The 21,157-nt window shown below is 39.0% G+C and overlaps 1 protein-coding gene across 5 annotated transcripts in view; it reads right to left on the bottom strand.

Annotated features, from left to right (window-relative positions):
• LOC5567000 (lachesin) overlaps positions 1–21,157 on the bottom strand; it is a 115,852-nt gene that overhangs the window by 10,794 nt on the left and 83,901 nt on the right. For all 5 annotated transcript variants that reach the window (XM_021847814.1, XM_001651364.2, XM_021847815.1 and 2 more), the window contains exons 3-4: positions 6,804–6,901; positions 6,180–6,387 (exon numbers count right to left, since the gene is read on the bottom strand). In XM_021847814.1, coding sequence (XP_021703506.1) covers positions 6,180–6,387; positions 6,804–6,901 — 306 coding nt within the window. The remainder of the gene's footprint in view (positions 1–6,179; positions 6,388–6,803; positions 6,902–21,157) is intronic.

Raw genomic sequence — 21,157 nt, 5'->3', positions numbered from 1 at the left:
TGGAAGAATCTTCAAACGATATTCCGAAAAAAATCAACAGGATTTTCGTAAGAATTCGAAAAGATTTACCGAAGAATTCCAGATGCATTTCCGAAAAAAATCTCCGAAGGTTTTACGGAAGCTGCCCTGGAGACTTATAGGCTAATATTTTCAAAGCTGAACGATCACTTCGACATCTGGTGGCTAGTAGGAGAACCGTCATAAAAGAGGTTGGGTTGAGAACGCACCGTGTGCAGCATAGGAAGAAATAAAATAAAATAGAAATAAATAGTTATGTTGTAGACGATCAGAGAGCATTGAAAAACATGATAAACTTTTTTTCCTTCCAAAATGTACAGATCCGGTCAGTGCTCATGTACGATTTGTGGGATAAAATTGGAAAATTGGTGTTTGGCTACATAGGTTATAAACTTCCGGATTCTTTGTTTGTGGCTAAATTTTTGTGAAATCATGCGTATCGCAAGAATAAAGGGTCAAAATGATTATGCCAATGGAAAATAGTTTAATAATTAATTGATTATGAGCTATTTTTTGGGTCGAAAAAATGAATTTTGGACGTAAACAAACATTTTCAATGACATTTCTCCCCTTCTTACCTAGCGACCTCTATGCTGGTGTCGCATTAAATTTGCCTATAATTCCTGATTTTTTTAAGAATCCTCGGAAGACGTCTTGGAGATTTCCAGCAGGATTTTTGGAAGTGCTCAAGAGGAAAAGTCCTAGAAGGATATTCAGAAGAATCTAAAAAGTAATTCCAGAAAAGCCCCATGAACATTTCCAGAATTCCAGAAGGATTTTGTGAAGAGTCCGCAAGAGACATCCGAAAGTACTCCAACAGAATTCTTTAAAAGAACATGTTTTGAAGAACTCCAGAGGAATTTTCGTAAGTGGAATGTTTCAATTGAAAGCACTATCGGCGAAACTAGAACTTTTACCACAAAGTGTTCGACTGCTTGTCACTTATCACCTCGCATCATGTTTATCTTTTGCTGGTAGACAGATAGATTAAGCTCTTCGAAATATTACACGAAGGGTATTTAGGGTTTTTTGACAAGGTTATTGGCGAGATTCTTGTTAGATTTTCATTTAGATTCATAGCCAATTTTAAATGAGATCTCTGCTAGAATCTTTACAGATATCGAATCGATAATTGATCAACTTCCTGAGAGATTACTGAAAAGGTTAACAGTAGATTGCTATTATGGTTTTTAGTGAGTATTAGAACAGACCCTTGAATGATATTGCTTGAAATTCTTAGCAGAATTCTCAAAAAAAAAAGGCAATTTTCTTGCCAAATATTTTTTTAAAATCATTGTCAGATTAGCGGAATTTTGGGCAAGTGTGCCACCCCTGATTTTTATAAAGACTACAAACTATATTTTTTATTTGAGCCTAACAATATGTTTCCTTATAGTTCATAATACAATGGTCAAAAGACTTTACTCTATTACTCTATTACTCACGTATCTCTATTACTCTATTTTTCACGTATTTACATCGGCTTTTGTGAAAATCATCAAATTTCAGTGATTTTTTATAAGATTTCGTTGTTTCTTAATAGCATGGTGAGAGGCAAATTAATAACGAATTTTTCAAACGTACTGTACATCGTGAAGCAATACAAATGTGTAATTAATTGTGGCATTTGAACGAAACAAAAAAGGTTGAGTTTAACATACGAAATCCATTTTGGTTGAAATCTACACTTTTTGGGGCAAGTATGCTCCAATAGGTGTTTTGGGTAAACAAAAATGGTTGGAGTGAAATTCATAAAAATGTAAACATCATCAACAAAATCATAATAATGAACCAAAATGAGGCACTAGTAGTGGTTTCTAAAGTGTAGAAGATGTATAGCGAACATATTTGCTCCCACAATGATTTTTCCTCCAAATATTCGATAATAACATCCCGACCAGCCGGAAGAAATAAGATTATAACATAATGTGTTGCCCTGATATGATTTTTTATATCACCAGTTGTTATAAATCATATACCGTTAGTACCGGTAGTTAAAATAACAAAAAATCTAACAGAAATTACAGCAAATTAAACTAAAATATAACAAATCCAGTTACAACTATATCAAAATTATTATACAAATCCCCCGTAATGAAAGACTAATTCATATGTCGTATTGAATGGAGACAAAAATAACGATTTTAGTTATTCGAATTGACTTGTAGAGAGTTCTGCATGTGATGAACCTTGTTATAAAGCATCCCGTCATGACGATAAACTTAAAAATATTTTTAAAATTATCAATTAGACTCTGCTTTGTTAGCAATATTAACAGAAAATAAAGAAAATATCATTACAAGTGCCCCATAGTGTTGAAAATCAGGTTATTTTGGATGATATTTGAGGGGCTCCAAAACTAATACTTTTTGAATTTATTTTCTTTTTAAATGGTACAGTACTTATGAAAAGATGTGAAACTAACATCATGAGGCTGAATTGGTGGGTTTTTAAGCTTTAGGCAGTTGGAGAACAATTTGCTTAAGGTGGCACACTTGCCCCAAATTCCGCTACTTAAGAGTTCCCGTTAAGAAGATTTCTCTGATTATTGATGATACTGATTATTGGTGAAGGCTTATCTTGATTGCTAATTGGAGTAGTGCTTGATCTATAATACCAGTCTTATGAGGCCCCTGAAAAGATTTTGAATGGGATTCTTCATATTTAGGGGTAGTCGGAGCGGTTTGACCCTTTGAAAACTACATATTTTTTTGAAATTTCATCTGAAATAACATGCAACCCCAAAGCTGATAAGGAAATGAAGCAATAGGTATATTAAGTCAGTGTTTTAAACTTAAAGAAAAAGAAATAAATGATGTTCGAAAAAACTGCCCATATTGCCCCGAATGGCTCTTTCGAATTTCATCATTTCATTTACCACCAAAAATAGGGTGCACTGCTCATATCATCCCATCGGTACAAAATCGACTCAAAAAATAACAAATTTTGACAAATCATTCATTCATTCGTGAACTTTATAAGATAACAGAAATGATGCGGATCTAATGTATTCATCTAAAAATTGTTGGGAATCATTCAAAAATCCGAAGATTCCATAATGTTTTCAGCACTATTATCGATTTTTCCTTAAGGTGGTCAAACTGCCCCACTTTCCCCTACAGCGATTTCTTCTTATCACACCGAAGATTTTTTTTCTAATTTTTATTTCATAAATTCATAATAAGCTCTTTGATTGATAAATAAATAGCGAGGTCCTTTATGTTTTCTTACCCAGATATTTGATCCACGCGATTCTTGGAAGTTGCAATTTTGGGTTAAGGCCAAAAGTGTTAGCCAACTTCATAGGGGATCAAAAAAAAATGTATTAGGGAATATCGTTTTTGTCAATCTCTGCTTGGATTCAACAAGTGTAGATACACAGAGCAAAAATTTGTTCATATAATTCCAAATCCTCTCTGAACTTTCTATGAGTTCTCGTTGGCGGACGGTCTTAGTTGTCCAATGTTGTTAATGTTTACGCGCTTTTGACTCAACAGATGGCAGTAGTGTTACTTGAATAACGTGTCGCCGGCAAAATATATGGCAATATAAAGAGTCGATCATCTTTTTCCTTTTAATTATCTTTGATTCGATGCAATGTTTTCAGTCTGAAGGTCAAATCAACTGAACAGAAATTTTCGTCGACATCGGAGTAGTCTAGAAAATCTCACCGCAATTGGTCTTCTTCCTCAGAGCTGGGAAAAGTTCTGAGAATCACACTACAGTATGCAAGCTTAGCAAATCACAGTCCGCGAAGCCAGCGAATTTCACGCCTATTGCTGCTGTAAGCAAAATGCCTTGAAAATAGCAGAACACACGTTGCTAAGGGCAACCCAAAACTGCTGTAGAAAAATGTTCTATTTCCCGCTGCATTTCCCGTATTTACAGCCTTCAATGACATTACTGATTTACAAAATTCATGTACCCAACATAGGCTACTTGATAAGAATCACGATTTTGAACTACTGAGCCACGTGATTTTCGCAAAACTCAAGCCGACTACTATTACCATTCCCAGTCCCGCATTTGAGATTTGCATTTTAAACGCACACAGCAATAAATAATATGTAACAAATTATCCTTACGTCACATCAAAATATAATCCTCGGCAAAGTTGTAGCTGGAAAGATTCCACATGCGATGAGCTTGTTCATTTTTCCATAAAATATTATGACAAGCAGTTAGAGGAACACAAATGGTTTGCATTTTCCATACTAATTTCCATATAAACTTCAAATGTCGTGCGCTCATCTGAATTTCTTCCAAATCACTTCATATTTTGAGAAAATGATTTTCCTCATAATTGACACCGTTTGAGCATAGGGGAGCAAAAATTTCAAAATTTGCATCAGTCTAATCCAGTACGTACTATCATTACACTATCGGTCTTATTAGAGGAAAAATAGTGACAACAAATAGTTATCAAATGAATATTTTCATAGGTCACTCGACAGAAGTCGGCACGTCACGTGTTCCAATTTGGTGGTCATGCGTCGATAAATCTGCTCACTTGGTACGAAAGTTTAACCCTCCCCATTTCTGCAGCTAAACAGGCATCAAATCACGTGTGATGTGACATTTATTTTTGGTTACCCAAAACACCACCACTACTACATATGTAGGTGTCAACGGGCGGAAACCAACCCAAGGCACTAATGGTTTATTTACGTCGCTAACCTTTCTGATGTTTTTCGCACCAGAAACCCCGACCGGCGCGCCGTTGGCATGCTCCCATTTCAAGCACAAACCTCATTCCTTCTCAAGAACCGAATAGTAAGGGTGTGAAAAGAGTGGTAGAAGGATTGCTGCTGATATAAGCGTGAGTAACCATTGCTGTGGTTACCACGGTGGAAATTCCTTCCGTACACTGTAAATTAAGAACGTTGCGACAGTCACAATCTGTGGAAGAATGTGTGTTGAAACACTTCTAAAATGAGTCTCTAATCTAAACTAAATGAGTGTGTACCGATTAACCTGCCGTCACAACACCACTGCTTGTAGTGAAGACCTAAAGCTACAAATGTAAATGGTTATGATTAAAATTTTAACACCACCCACGCATTCTGTCGCCACTAATTCCCCTCAAAGCAGTTCTCTAACAGCAAATTTTACTCCTCGATGTCAATTTTGCTGAATCAGCATTGGCGAAGCTAGGACTTTTTCAAGAGTGGGGTTGGGGGGCCAGCTTGTTATGATGTCGGAGAACTTCACGAAGTTAGCAGAAATTATTACAGAAAATTTAATATCATCAAATACTTCCTGCAGTTACTCCGCGACAATATTATTTTAATAGATTCCACCAGGAATTGCACATGAAGTTCCGTTCGTTTTCAAGAGTTTTTCCTCTAGGCAAATTAAAAATATTTTGTTGTAGAAACTCAGCAAACCAAGCATCGTATATCAAAGGGGTCTTCCTTAGCCGAGTAATTAGAGTCCGTGGCTACAAAACAAAGCCATGCTGAAGGTGTCAGGGTTCGATTCCCGGTTAGTCCGAGATCTTTATGTAATGGAAATTTCCTTGACTTCCTTGGGCTCTATCATCGCACTCACGATATACGAATGCGAAAAATTACAGCTTTGGCAAGGAAAGCTCTTAGTTAATAAATGTGTAAGTGCTCATTAAACACTAAGCTGAGAAGCAGGCTTCTGTCCCATTCAGGACGTAATGTCGTAAAAAAAAGAAGAGGATCTTTGAAAGAGTCCGGAAGCTGTGTCTAGTAATATTCACAGAAGTACAGAAAAAATATTTAACGGAATAAATTATGACAAAATTCAATATATTCCTGGAAGTGCTTGAAAGTTGATTTTGTAGCGTGTAGGGAAAACCCTAGAGCCGACCCCAACTCCTACGCCAATGTTACTTAACCTTAGGTACTCCTTTAGAAGGAACGTACGTAACGGGGAATTGGAGCTGTCGGCCAACTTTCCAGTAACCAGACCTCCTCCGCCACGTGGCAGTTAAAGGTAAATTATTATCCTATCTGCAGGCACGCGAGTCAGTGATTAAAGCAATTTGTAGTAATAATATGCCTCCACTTCGGAGTTCTCTGCTTTGAATGTTTGGCTTGACCTGACCGTTGATGGTGTGGACGGGTTTACGGCCGAGGGTGACAAAAACGCCTTACGTATTCGACATCAGGGCCCAACTTAGATATACTCACCTACAACGTTTAGATATCCCATTTGGCTCTTCATCGGGTCGGTGTTGATCTGGCACATGTACCAACCCTTGTCGGACTCTTTGATGTCCTTGATGCGCAACTGCCAGATGCGCTGTTCGGTGTGAGTTACGGCAACCCGTTCGCTCTTGGTGATGATCAGCGTGTCGATTGTCAGAATCGTTTGGGTGTCCACTCGGAGCCACGCGACCTGTAGTGAGGAGTGCACATTAGGTCAGGTCGCAAAATTAGGAGGAAAGAAATATTGTTACCATGAAGATGAATTTTAAATAACGAGAATAAAGTTATGTTCAAAATATAACTTTTTCATAGACTACCCTACTCTGAATCATTGACAAGGCCGTGGTACTTTCTAGAACATTCAAAAATAACTTGAAGAGGTTGAAAACATATTTACATATTATGCGCCATAATGTCAAAATATTGTTCTTATCATATGCAACGATTTAGTCGAAGATAAGCTTGCCTTAAAAATCATCCTCATAGTAAAAATATGTTTTCCTCCCAATTTTGCGATCTGGCCCACGGTGGAATGATTTGATAAATCGTACCGCGTGTGCAAATGGTTGCGTTTAAGTCGAGAAGTGTAATTGTGCGGAAAATTACCTTGTATTTGTGTAAATCCTGTACCGTGCACGTCATCACGCCTTCCCGGCCGACCGGAACCGTCACATTAGAAACGGGCGCACTGAACTTGGGGCCGACTGGTGCAATTGGCGATGGCAATTGCAGTTGCAGTTGTGGTTGAACGGAAATGAAAGGGAAAAGAATAAAACGTCAATTAGATGGGAAAAAATAAGTGATTAGAATGAAGTATTAATTTTAAATTTCGTTGGTTCTTCTAGAATATATTGCTTTCAAAATCCACTTCGCAAACTCAAAGTTATTAGGATTACAGAGATACCATAACCTCCCTTCGAATCCAAAAGGCCCCGCCGGAGTGTTTGCTGGAGTTTCTAGAGTAAACTCTGGTAAAATAATTGGAAGAAATTTAGGCAAGAATGGATTAAAAACAGTGCAGCTTGACTTTTATACTGAGTAAAATTAGAAAAAAAAATGCCAATCATTTCAGAAAGTTTTGTTAATTTTGTTTCTTAGAAGTTTGACGGCTGAAAAAACCCTAACAAAATCTCTGATTATTCAGCAATGTTTGCTGCATTCAACTACAAAAATTACTTATATATTTTTATATCAATGTCAATACTGCACCGTACATGATTTTTAAGTTTTACATTATTTTCATAGTTATAAACATTAGACAGTTTCACAAAAATCAAAATTTCTGGGATTTAACCAGTCACTCCCAAGTCCTAGTTGCAATACTAAAAAAAACTACCAGACAAATTTTCATCCAATTTGGAGAAGATTAGTAGGTGCCTCAAGTCGAATTTGTGTATTATGGCTATTTTTTCCATTAAAAAAATTCTAACAAGAATTTGGAAAAATGAAAATCAGAATGAATACCACTAGTTGAACGTATTATTAGTACTTAACAACTTTTGAGAACACTGTATGCCGATTAGAGATGGTTTTGACCTCATAAAATTGATTTCTGTTCATTAAAGTACCTGTAAAACATACATTTCTCTACAGTTTTTGTTCTACGAGATTCTTAACCTCGTGCCTAATCGTAAAAGTTCAATCGTAGTATCATTGCTTTGTTATTTCTGAACATTATTGTAGTAGATCATTTTTGTCTCCGAATTACAGATAAATTGTAAAAAATCGTCGGAAATACGACATTCCTCATTCCCCTGCATTTAGAGCTGCTGCCAAATGGCGCAATTGCTGACATGTTACAAAATTGAACATAGTAGCTTTGCTTTTTCAATGATGGATGATGATTGAAGAAAACATCTAGCAAATGTCATCAACGCAGTCGTGTTTCAAACAAAATTCGCATTTGATGCCAAGCATTTACATATGTGATATAGCCCCGAGGTCAAGCTTCTCGACTACTGATCTAGAGGATCAGATCGGAGACAAAAATGATGTACTACAATAATGTTCAGAAATGACAAAGGAATGATACTACGATTGAACTTTTACGATTAGGCATGAGGTTAAGAATCTCGTAGAACAAAAACTGTAGAGAAATGTATGTTTTACAGGTACTTTAATGAACAGAAATCAATTTTATGAGGTCAAACCATCGGCATACAGTGTTCTCAAAAGTTGTAAAGTACTAATAATACGTTCAACCAGTGGTATTTATTTTGATTTTAATTTTTCCAAATTCTCGGTAGAATTTTTTGAATGTAAAAAATAGCCAAAAAACACAATTTTGACTTGAGGCACCTCCTAATCTTCTCCAAATTGGATGAAAATTTGTCTGGTACAGATAACTCTCCCTTACTCGATATTCCGTATCTCGATATCGAGTTAGAGAACCATAGTAAAAGATGGTTTTCATGGCCAACTCGATGGTCCCTTGGATCGCAGTTGCATTGAATTTATGTTCTGTAACTCGATACCTCCCTAACTCGATGGTCCCTTCAATATCGAGTAAGGGAGAGATGACTGTAGTTTGTTTTAGTATTGCAACTAGAACTTGGGGGTGACTGGTTGAATCCCAGAAATTTTGATTTTTGCGAAACTGTCTAATAAACATTCTTCAACGCAAAAAACTTCACAACACACAATTCGACAATAGTTATGACAAACAACGTTCATATAATGCAGGTTACATTGATATTTGTGCTCCATTTGGAATAAATAAAATCGAGTGATACGATGATCAATTTCACCCTTCTGATCAATTACACCCGATTTTACGGTACTCCGTCCCAGTGGAGGTGTAATGTTAAAAGTAGAGGATAATGGTTATAATTGTATTAACGTGACCCGAGATTGACACGCATGATACTAAAGACCGCCAAATCGTCTAAATTTATGCTCTGATCATACTCTATTGAGCACGTGGCCTTAGTGCTGTTGTAATGTTCTAATCTGGAATAATTTTAGCCCTAATCCTGTTGTAGTGTTTCTTCAGCTGTGGAACATTTCGAAAATTCCAGAACATTCTATGAATTTGAGAATATTCTGGTAAATTACTGTTGCAGTATTCCATAATTTAACAGTATTCCATAGTAACACAAAATTGTGAACGATTCACACAAAATCAAGCGTTTCAACCAACACATCATGTGTGTAATGCCAATACAGAGCTGCTCTTTTGTTGATTTCTTACAATCTCGCTTTGCAATATGAAGCTTATCATTGTAACATGATTTTTGTTTTAAAAAAATTGGGGTGGGTAATGTCTATTACATTACCGCGGGGATGACGTAGAACTACGATGATTAATAATTTGATTTGTCAAGTGTATGAATTTGTAAGTGTACTAGTTTTGTGTTGTTATTGATCGGATGAAGTTTTCAGAAGTATACTCTTTTTGGACTCATTTTGGTAGTCCTGAAAAGAACCATTTGTCGTTCTGTGGTTCCGAGAACCATTGTTTGGTGTTCCAGGAATAATGCCAGATGATTGAATTTGTTTTTTGGTCGTTGCTTCCTTGTGTTGCTTGGTTGGGTGATCGGTTTCTGGCTCCAGCTGTAGTTCGCCAAACTCCTCCAGTAGATTAGATGTTTGATAGCTCGGGTGCTTCGATCGTTAGAATCGATAGAATCGGTCCAGTGCTTTGGTCTGTAGCAATATCCATTGAGCATTTAGGCTCTGTACATTGATACTCATCAATATGCAGGCTTGGCCGCTATGATCCAGTATTTCACGCAGTTCGTCTCAAAGCGTCACTAATCGATGATTGCCTAAGCGCTGCAGCTCATTCCTCAAGTCAACCCTCTTGAGAGAATTGCTGCCTTTGGCGTGATGGAACTTAAAAAGTAGGAGGTTGTTTCCGAGATACGACCGCCAAAGTGACGTTGGATAACATTAGTATCTTCTATTTCCTGGCTTGAGACCGTCACGAACTTATGAAAGATTTCTGAGAGAACAGCACCAATTTTCGACCCAACACTAACTTTCGACCGATTTTCGATACGGTTTTGGCCTACTTTGTATGAAAATCCGAAAATTGGCACAGAATTCTTGTAGGTCGAAAATAAGTGCTCTTCTAATCAATTTTCACACTATTTGTTGCATGCCATTGTTGACCTATTATGAACATTTTGTGTTATTATTTGGTTGGTTCGATTAACTCTTCAACCGGTCGATGGAAGAAGAAGCATGAGCGATAACTTTTTCTCAACAAACAAATATTCCGCTTGAAGGCCCACGCATGATCCACTAAGATTGATTGCTTAAGTGGGTTCCGAAGCCTTTCGATACTCGTCGTATCCGTGGCGAACGTGCTGAAATTGCATTGAAGCACAATTTCAAACAACTGCCCTTTTCAGGGCCACAATTGATTCAATAATTTATTTAGTTATCAATTATAGTTTCGGATGATTAGTTTTCAACGGAGATAAATGGCAAACAAAGTTTAACATAGGTTCCCGTCGTTCGGGTCGGGCGGCGGTAGCATTTTCGCAGTCTTTTCTGTGTGCGTATTTCCATTCGTTCGACAATGTCTTACCAAATCGAAACGTCAACAAAGCTGTTTGTTATTAGTTTAGCTCTGTGTTCGACGAGTTGATACTGATCGCTCTAGTATCATTTAGGTAGCGACGGCGACAACGGCATTATGCGATCATCTCTAAATGCGAAACAAACCGGGAGGAATTCTTCATTCAAGTGCCGTTCGCAATTTATCCGACTCATGCACACACTGTCGAGGATTGCCCCGCGCGCGCACAATGGGAAATTTATTTCCCATTTATGGTTGCGTGCAAATGACTGACCAAAATCTGAATCAATCACATTCAATCATCAGTAATGTCGCTCTTCACGGTGGAAAATTCTCACAACTCTTTTAAAATGAAATTGTCGTCCTGAAAAGGACGGTTGGTGGTAGTCACCGTCGATCAAACTGGGTTTTCATTCCATTGTTAGACAGAAACACACCAAAAGATCACCGAAAACGATTAAATTAAAATGCGGTCGGTAATTTTGTGCTCTCTTGTCCATCCTTGTATTCGATGGTTTGCTCACTCCTCCGACGGTAATTATCAAGGTTTCTGGACGCATTCTCCACGAATTCGATGGGCTAGCTGGATGCCAAGGGCCATGATGAGCAATTACACGGAACCCGCAGCTTTTAGCTTGGGAATAAACAGCAGCAGCAGCGACGAACGTGTAAATTTTATTCCGATATGAGTCCTTCTCCGGTTGCTGGTCAACGATTGACTGATGCGCGCGTGAAGTCGAGTTTGGTTGGCTTCGACTGAACACGAGATAATAAAGAGAAGTAAGAAGAAGACCGAAAGGGGCGTTTCCCTTTGAATGACGAAAGTGGCTAAGATATCGCGCAATGATGTCTGTGTCAGGAATACACAAGAAAAATGTGCTTTTCTATAAAAAATAAGACATGCTTCGATATTTCCCAATTTTTCAATAGTTTAGTCATGATAATCAATAGTTTTCATTGTTGGAGTAGATTCGAAAGATTTCCAATCGATTGGTGCAAGAATCTTGAAAATCTATCCGGGCGTTAGTAAGTTATTAAAAGTCAAAATCTAACAACTTTTCGTGACGCGAGCGATTTTTCGTTTTTCGAAATTGTACCCCAGTATGTTGCCGTAAGACGTTATCCAACGTCAACAAATTGGAAGAGTTTGTCAAAAATAGCCCTTGCAGTGAAGTAACCCGTGACAAACCAACATATACCAATTGCTGATCCTGGCTTTTGTCATAGTCGTACACGACCTCGGGGAAAGTTCCACCTTGCGACTTATGAACAGTAAAAGCACAGGCGCTAACCATCGGGAACTGAATGCGTTTGCATTTGATTATGCCGCACAGTTTGAAAGTAAAATAAAAATTCCCTATACAGGAGTGAAATTGGAGTTTCAAAACCAAGAGCCTTACGTTGGCATGAAATATTTTGAACTCTTATAACTGTTTTCTGGTTTAACGAAATTCCTTGAATGGCACCTCAATTGAAAGACAAGACATCAAAGGGTCATGTCGTTTACTTACTGAATCCCACATAACTGTCTAAATAGTTTAATAACTGTTTTAGAAGAGAACGTTGATTTCAAGCAAATCTATAAATAGGGGTGGCTAGAGAAAATTTGACGTCATTTGCTTTCCATTCTCCGCTTGGATCGCATCTCAGCAGGCAACATATCGTCTTGCTCTGACCGGGAGTGCTTCTCAGGCACAGACTTCGATAGCGAAAGACTTCCCCGTTTGTCTTGCTTCGCTCAAATCAAACTGTCGAGCAAGCGAGAGAAGATGCCGTCCGAAGCCAAAGTCATCACCGCTGCCGCCGCCAAGAAGAAGAAGAAGAAGAAGAAGAAGAAGAAGAGGAAGCAGTCCACAGGAAAATTTGCGGTCGAACTGTGAACACGGTCGGGCAAGTCATTCTGGCTTTGTGCTTCACCGCTTGTTTGCGTTCACCCAGCCATCGTCATCACCGCCATCATCAGATTTCAACTTAAGCCCGGTGATCCACTACCTGTTATTGTTGTGCGTCATCCACGCCACGAATCTTTCGGTTCGTCGTACAGTGGATCCACAATTAAGAATCGCCCACAATTTATGAATCAGCTGACTTTAAATGACAAAATAACAACAAAAATCATCTTCTTGATTCTTAATTGTGGATTCAATGTATAAGCAAATAACTTGCTCAAATTTATACATTTGAGTTGAGGATTCCCCGTTTGACCATGGCAATCAACTGATAACATCCCGCAGTGTTATTTATCTGTAAGAGCATCAAAGCTAACAAAGCCATCGGCCTTTTTCAGGGCCATCAAATTGGTGGAAAAGAGTTAAAAGAGAAATATTTCCGACTTTATATATGACTTCTTATATTCCTAAATCAATTTCACAGCTTCATACAAAATTTCATTTGTCATGAATAATTTATGACTAAACATTTTGAGACTGTAATCGCGGACGCTGCTGCAGTGCCGTCGGGGTGAGTGCTCAACATTCCACAACAATTGTAAAATAGAGTGGCATTTCCAACATCGTCTTTGATGTTCCATATTTTATGGGAAAACTTTGATTAGCAAAATTCACAAAACTTTGATTAGCAAATCACATGTAACAAAATTGCGACATTTTAAGAATGCATTCGAATAGACATTCTCATTGAACAATTGTAATAATTTTGGCACCCATGGATCAGAAATTTACCGTCATAATAAAGAAAACTATTGAATATCATGCGTGATTTTAATTTATTGTAAGCTATTAAAATAATGTTGATATTTTTACTGTCCATACGAACGCGCATGTGAATTTTCCAAGATATGTAAATCCCTAACCAAGACATCAACTTCATGTACCTTATCCTAGATTGGTCAATCAGAAGAAGGCGAAGAATACGAAAGGGAGGAGCATCGTCTGCAATTCAAATTATGTAAAACATACTATCTTTGACAGATTCGGTTCATTTAAGGGACGAATGACCTTCGGATTAAAATCCCTCTGTAACAACAACAGGATTCGGTTCATTTCATTTACACTTTCGAGCTAGTAAGAACTTCTCGTGATAATATAGCTAGTAATATTTCTTAATGTGCTTACCAAAAACTTGCTATAATCTCTTAATTCATCTCGTAGCATCATACAATATCTGATTTATCACGAATAATCGACAATACGACAATTTGAGGATGTTCCAAGAACGCTGCTGCAGTGCCGTCGGGATGCAATAACAGCATAATGCTCATCTTGTACATCACTTGCCAAGAAATCAATTTCATATAGCCTATTTCTCAGATTAACGCAATAGACAACATGTTGAAAAATCAATTCAGATCAATAGTTGCTCATTACAATTGGTCAAGAAACAATTTATTGATTTTAATGTCGCAATTTTAATACATTTTCCAATTTCCGTACTCGAGAATTTTGGAAGCGGGGGCCGTGATGCTCTGGATGGATTGTCCTCCATGACTGGTCCTGGCTGGATATATTCGTGGGGAGAAACTCGACCCTTTACTGCAGGAATTTCATTAACAACTCTTTGGTAAAGCAGAAATTTTCCGAGGAAAATTCTGATAAAAGTGAACTTTTTCAAAACAACTCTTATTGATTGGAATATTTATCAACAACTCTTTGTTAAGTAAAATCATCCTTAATAACTCTTTGCTCCATCGCCAAACCAAACCATTTCATTGAATTCATCAAGTACAAGAATATGAATGGTAAGGAGAGGCAGATGGTGTATATTTCGCTGGTGTTAGTTTCCAACAGGTCGCCGGTTGGCGCTGACTGCTAATCCGTCCACTGAATGATTTTCAGTTGTTGCTTTCGCTTCGTTGCTCTCTGGTTCCGTTCGCTACTCGCACACTGCTGTGGCTTTCACGCGCTCTTCTTTGCTGCTCCGCTGCTTGATCCGTTCGTTATGCCGTTCGATTTGTGAATGAGCTGGGAGCAGAACAACCAGTGGTTTTATTTACTCGAGCTCCGTTCACCGATGGCGAGTGGTGGGGTTCTCGCTTGGTTGTTTCGTCACTCCGTTCGCTACTCGCACGCGATTGGTTATTGCTTTCGCGCTATTTTCGTTGATGGTATAATTCTTCGCTGAGAAGAAAAAGGCAACTCTATTGATTTTTCATGCAAAATGACCGACTTTGATAAACTATATCTCAGTTATTTATGGACCGATTTAAATGAAATTTTCACAGAATATCAGACATAACTTAAATTTTAACATATGTTTTTGAGTGATTTTTCCAATCACACGTTGAAAAGCAGTTACGGTTTGACTAAAGTGAATATTTTGACGATTTTTTTATGATTGACATAACTAAACATATTGAAGGAATAGCTTCATGGTATCTTCAGCAAAGTTGTAGACTTTGACGAGATGAATAAGTTTGCTTAAGACAGTTTTTGTGTAAGGCTATGAAATTTTAAGATAAAAAAATTTGAATTTTTCGTCGAAAATTACAGTTTAGTCAAACCGTTATTACTTATAAACTTGTGATTGGAAAAATTATTCAAAAATATATGTTAAAATTCAAGTTACATCTGATGTTCTGTGAAAGTTTCATTCGAAAATATTTCCATAATAACTGAGATCTAACTTACCAAAGTTGGTGATTTTGTATGGAAAATCGAAAAAGTTGCAAATGCATGCGAATAAGTTGGGGCCTTCCTTAGCCGAGTGGTTAGTGTCCGCGGCTACAAAGCAAAGCCATGCTGAAGGTGTCTTGGTTCGATTCCCGGTCGGTCCAGGATCTTTTCGGAATGGAAATTTTCTTGACTTCTCTTGGCATAGAGTATAATCGTACCTGTCACACGATATACGAATGCAAAAATGGAAATTTTGGCAAAGAAAGCTCTCAGTTGATAATTGTGGAAGTGTCATAAGAACACTAAGCTGAGAAGCAGGCTCTGTTCCAGTGAGGACGTTATGCCAAGAAGAAGAAGATGTGAATAAGTTCTCTGTTTATTCAACAAACCAGCTGAATAATTCATGGGTGCACAACAGAAACAGGGTAGCGGATCACAGGGATTTAGTTGAAATCTGGAAACGTAGCTCAATAGTGAAATCTTGAGTGATTTCACAAACCAGATTCTGGATTAACAGCTCAGCAAGCCTCTAGCAGCGAGGTACTTCTCGCTAAGCAAGTTCGGAGGAGCTCTTACCAGCTCGAAAGCGGAAATGGAATGAAACTGAATCCAACGAAGGCAGCATGTTTTATAACCTTGGAATAGCAGATGATGCTCCTCCCTTTTGTGCTCTTCGCTTTCTGAACGACCAATCTGGGAAATGGGTATGTGCCAATAATGTGTTGGGCTTGGAATTACTTGAAAATTGCGGAGAATACTATTACGTGAGAAATTGGTCGAACATGAATTGTTGGAATGATTGGCATTCCCTAAATATTCAATACGAGCTATTGATAATTAATAGTTTTCTTTATTATGACGGTAAATTTCTGATCCATGGGTGCCAAAATTATTACAATTGTTCAATGAGAATGTCTTTTCAAAAGCATTCTAAATATGTCGCAATTTTGTCACATGGGATAATTTTCCTAATCAAAGTGTTCCCATAAAATATGGAACATAAAAGGCGCTGTTGGAAAAGCCACTCTATTTTGCAATCGTTGTGAAATGAGCACTCACCCCGACGGCACTGCAGCAGCGTCCGCGAGTACAATCTCAAATGGTTGAGTCATAAATTATTCGTGACAAATGAAATTTTGTATGAAGCTGTGAAATTGATTTAGGAATATTAGAAGTTATAAATAAAATCGGAAATATTTCTCTTTTAACTCTTTTCCACAAATTTGATGGCTCTGAAAAGAACCAATGGCTTTGTTAGCTTCGATGTTGTTACGGATAACTAACACTGCTCGGACCAGCAAAACTCAGGGGGCTTCTGGTATTTGCTCCTAACGGGATTGCTTCTTGACCACCAATGATGATTTCATCACGAGTCGAAATTTTGAAGCGCGGGTCAACAGCTTCTCGGCCGATGAAATTTGCGGCGGCATGACGATGGCTGGGTGAACGCAAACAAGCAGTGAACCACAAAGCGAGAATGACTCGCCCGACCGTGTTCACAGTTCGACCGCAATTTCTCCTGTGGACTGCTTCCTCTTCTTCTTCTAGGCGGCGGCAGCGGTGATGGCTTTAGCTTCGGACGGCATCTTCTCTCGCTCGCTCGACAGTTTGATTTGAGCGAAGCAAGACAAACGGGGGCGTCCTTCGCTATCGATGTCTGTGCCTGAAAAGCACGTCCGGTCAGAGCAAGCCGATCTGTCGCCTGCTGAGATGCGAGCCAATCGGAGAGTGAAAAGCAAATGACGTCAAATTTTCTCTAGCCACCCCTATTTATAGATTTGCTTGAAATCAACGTTCTCTTTTAAAACAGTTATTAAACTATTTAGACAGGTATGTGGGATTCAGTAAGTAAACGACATGAAGCTTTGATGTCTTGGCTTTCGATTGAGGTGCTAATCAAGAAATTTCGTTAAGCCAGTGCAAAGTTATAAACGTTTAAAATATTTCATGCCAACGTAACGCTCCTGGTTTTGAAATTCCAATTTCACTCCTGTATAGAGAAGAAAGACGTACTTCTACGTCAAAAAATAGCATATATCTGCACAAAATTGATTTTCCAGCATGAGTGAACATAGATATATTGGTCCAGAAGAGCTCGATTTTGTTTAACATTTTTTAAAAGAGATGTTCCCAAAAATGAAAACGACAACGATGAAAAATTCTAGAACATTCTACGAATGGGTAAGAAACATAGTCCATAAAACTCTAGAATATTCTGTCATATAACTGTTGTAGTGCTCTAAAGTTGCTGTTGTAGCGCTCAGTTAAACTTTTCGGTGTAATTTTTCAAAGCGTTACTGACAGACAGACAACTCTGGGATTTTATATATATGACTAGCTTACCCGACGTGGCTAGCCACGTTCCAACAAAATTTTAAAGCAAAAAACTACGTATAATCTTTTTGTTCGATCTCGCTCCGCCGTCGTCGTCATCGTAGGCTACTTCGATCTACCCAAAAGCGTGTGGAGAAGCAGCCCATTGAAACAAGCCAACCACGCTGCCCATTGTTCGTTCCCGTCAATAGAGCGATCAACAGCCAGCAGCCTAATCTTGCGTCGGGCTGGCTGCAGTTAGCAGTAAAGCGCACCGTAGCTTTCATTATGTATGAATTTAATTTCTCTCGTTTCCCATCCGTACATTGACTGTCGCCTATAAAAGGCGACTCTGTAGCATGTAAAAGTAGTGTGTAAATATCGTTCCCCACCGAGCAGGAGCACTGCCTCTCGGTGGTGAGTAATAAAAAATCGTTTAATTCGAAAGCAAGTTGCTTTTACTTCGTCGTCTGGAATCCTATCGGATAAACACGACGTAGAGCTCGTCTCATCCTGGACGAAACATTGGTGCCGTGACCAGGATGGTACTTGGAGAGGACTTCTTGACGTCGTGTGAAGGCAACCGCTGCTCCCCGTCAGACTGTTCCAATCGTTTTCCATCGGACAGTGACAAGCACACCATCATGGAACCCCAGCGTCCAATCCGGACCTCTGCCGTCCATCCGGACCCCTGCGTCCACCTGTGAGATCCCTGCGTCTATCCCGGGACCTTTGCCGTCCAACCGGACCCCTGCGTCCACCCGTCGGACCCCAGCGTCCATCCGCAAGGCCGAAGTGTCGACTTGCCGGACCGTAGCGTCCACCTTAGAAGATCGTAGCATCTACCCTGGGCCGTAGCGGCATTTCGTGGACCCTAGCGTCAACCCGTAGGACCATAAGCGTCACCCTTGCCTGTGATATTTAGTTGTAAGTTGTAAGCTGTGATTGTTATCGCTTCGTATAGTATCCCCCACCGAGCAGGAGCATTGCCTCTCGGTGGAGGCAATAAATTATCGTGATAGTAGAAGAAAATGTTCGTTATTCGTCTGCCCCTCCGGGACCAAAATAACACAACGTAGGGCCTGGTCAACCCTGGACGAAACATTGGTGCCGATACCAGGATTTTATTCACGAAGCCGTTCCTGCGTCCAGTCGCAACGACGCACCAACGAGCCGGCGCCAAGGAGGAAGACGCCCTCCCTTTCGGCCGAAGACATCAGTTCAATCTGATGTATCCGACGTACCGCGTCCACCCGGACAGCACCTATCCAAGGCCCCGTCGGAAGTGAAGAACGATCCGTTGTGGATCGAAGCTTACGCACCGTCCGCCGCCGAGGAAGTGACACCCATTGCCGAAGAGGTGAATCACTTCGTGGGGTTCGAGGGTCTGACGCACCTAGTCCGCGAGACCTACGACCAGATCGTAGCGCATAACAAAAACTTTCGGGAGTCCGTACCCGAATCAGCCTATGCGTACTATCTAGCGACACTTACCTGGGCAAGAGCCCTATTCCTTCAACATGCCAACGGATACCGAACTCATGTCCCAGAACGCGAGCTTATAGATTTGGTACTGACCCAGTCCAATTACCATGTCCCTCGCTCAGTTGGCATCTACCTGTCAGGAATGGGTAACTTTAACATTCCTAGTTCAGTAGAGTCGAAATTCAGGCTAACACCGTACACTCTGGGGGATAACGAGTACCCCAACCATCTTGATACCGACCACCTACATATGACACTTTACCCAACCATCTCTGTCTACGCCCAACGTATCCGCGAGCAGATACGCTTCACCGCTAACCAACAGAACGCTGCATGGCTACCAAATGGCTTAGTCCATTTTTGGAACAGCAGACTGATGGGTTATGCTGACGCTGACCAGTTGCGACCCAACCACAGCGTCATTTACACGCGTGCCCGGATCACGGCAAACGACTTCCCGAGTGAGATCGACACTCTTCCGTTAAACACTTCGCTCCTCAATGCCGTCTCGCACTATCTAGCTGAGGTCCCACGTATTGAACTAGTTCCAGTACCCCAGACCATCGCTGGATCTGTTGGACAAATGCTGCTATGTACCCCAGTAAACACAACAGCTGCAAATCTGTCTTATCGTGGTCGCACCCCCTTAGCTATGCCTGGATCAGCGAGCTATCTTGGAGGAGCTTTCTTACACAGAGTGAATCGATCCGACTTAGGACAAGCTGACGCCGCCAGAATGTGGCCGTGATCGTCTAGTGGTTAGGACCCTACGGTATGTTCGTACAAAAGGTGAATTATATACCATTTTACCCTAGAATAAGAAATATCAATACTAATACAAATAAAGGCTAATAAAAGTTAATATTCCTTATGCATCCGCCATGGCTGGACGGCTGTGAATCGATTGTGTTTCATTTATACAAGGCTGGTAGCGAGTCACTTTTAAGTGACTTGGTCACTTTTTTTGGGCCAGTCACTTTAAAGTCTCTTTTTTAAAGCCTTTTCAACTAAAGTCACTTTTTTCGTCAAAAAGTCACTTTTTTCAACTATTTTGAGATGAATTTTCGGGAGAAAATTATGAATCGACCTTATTTTTAAATTGGGCATAGTTTAAAGTTAGGTCATCACCAGAACAACTTCATGTCTATATCAAAATATTGTTTCAAGGTTTTCTTGTAAAAGAAGCTTGAAAAAAAGTCAATCTTTCATAGAATTCCACGTAATTTGTCATAGTATCTATGTTATTATTAGTATGGCGGAAGTTCATTGTTATTAAACTAAAGGTTTAAATGTAAAGTATTCTTTTTGAATATCTCGTGAATTCTCTTTTTATACAATTTTTTATACCTTGTGGTAAATAATTATATGTTTATCTTCTATTGTCGAACACTAAGTTTACTTTTGGCATTCGACTGTTGGATATAGTTTCAAGAAGTTGTTGACGTTTCAGTCGGAATTTTTGAATCAAAAACTATAGTCTTTTTTCTTCTCCAACGTTTAGTTCCCTATTGGATCTACTTCAGGGATTCTGAAATTTATTTTGGGTTAAAAAGTAGAAGTTGGAAAAGATCATAATTACACAGTTTACAAATGTTTAATACATACCGAAACTATTGTAGTTTTATCGTCAAATTTTCGTTTTTCCAAATTATCAACCGATATTTCTTGGCTATAAAATATCTATGGTCAGTTTTTAAAGTTTTATGTTCGTCACTCTTACTTACTTTATCCGTTTTTATCCGAAGAAGATCCAATACGAATCGAAACGTTGAAGAAGAAGCAAGACTATAGCTTCTGATCCCAAAAATCTGACTGAAATACCAACAACTTCTCAAAAAATAACACTACGTGTTAAAATAAATTCTTATTGATATCTGTGTTTTCGAAATACGTTTTACTAGCCAAACCATCAAGGTGTAAATCGCATTAGCTCTTTAAAATTTTACAAAATCTAAAACATAGGTATTTAACACTAAAACGCAAAACAAAAATTAATTATTTAATGTTCTATTTGAGAGTAAAAACTTATCATATTGCCGGACCTTAGCTAGAGTTTACACTGAGTT

This window comes from Aedes aegypti, chromosome 2, assembly GCF_002204515.2.
Source record: "Aedes aegypti strain LVP_AGWG chromosome 2, AaegL5.0 Primary Assembly, whole genome shotgun sequence".
Lineage (NCBI taxonomy): Eukaryota > Metazoa > Arthropoda > Insecta > Diptera > Culicidae > Aedes > Aedes aegypti.
Note: the sequence above shows the minus strand (reverse complement) of the source record. Positions and strands in the feature narration are given on the sequence as shown.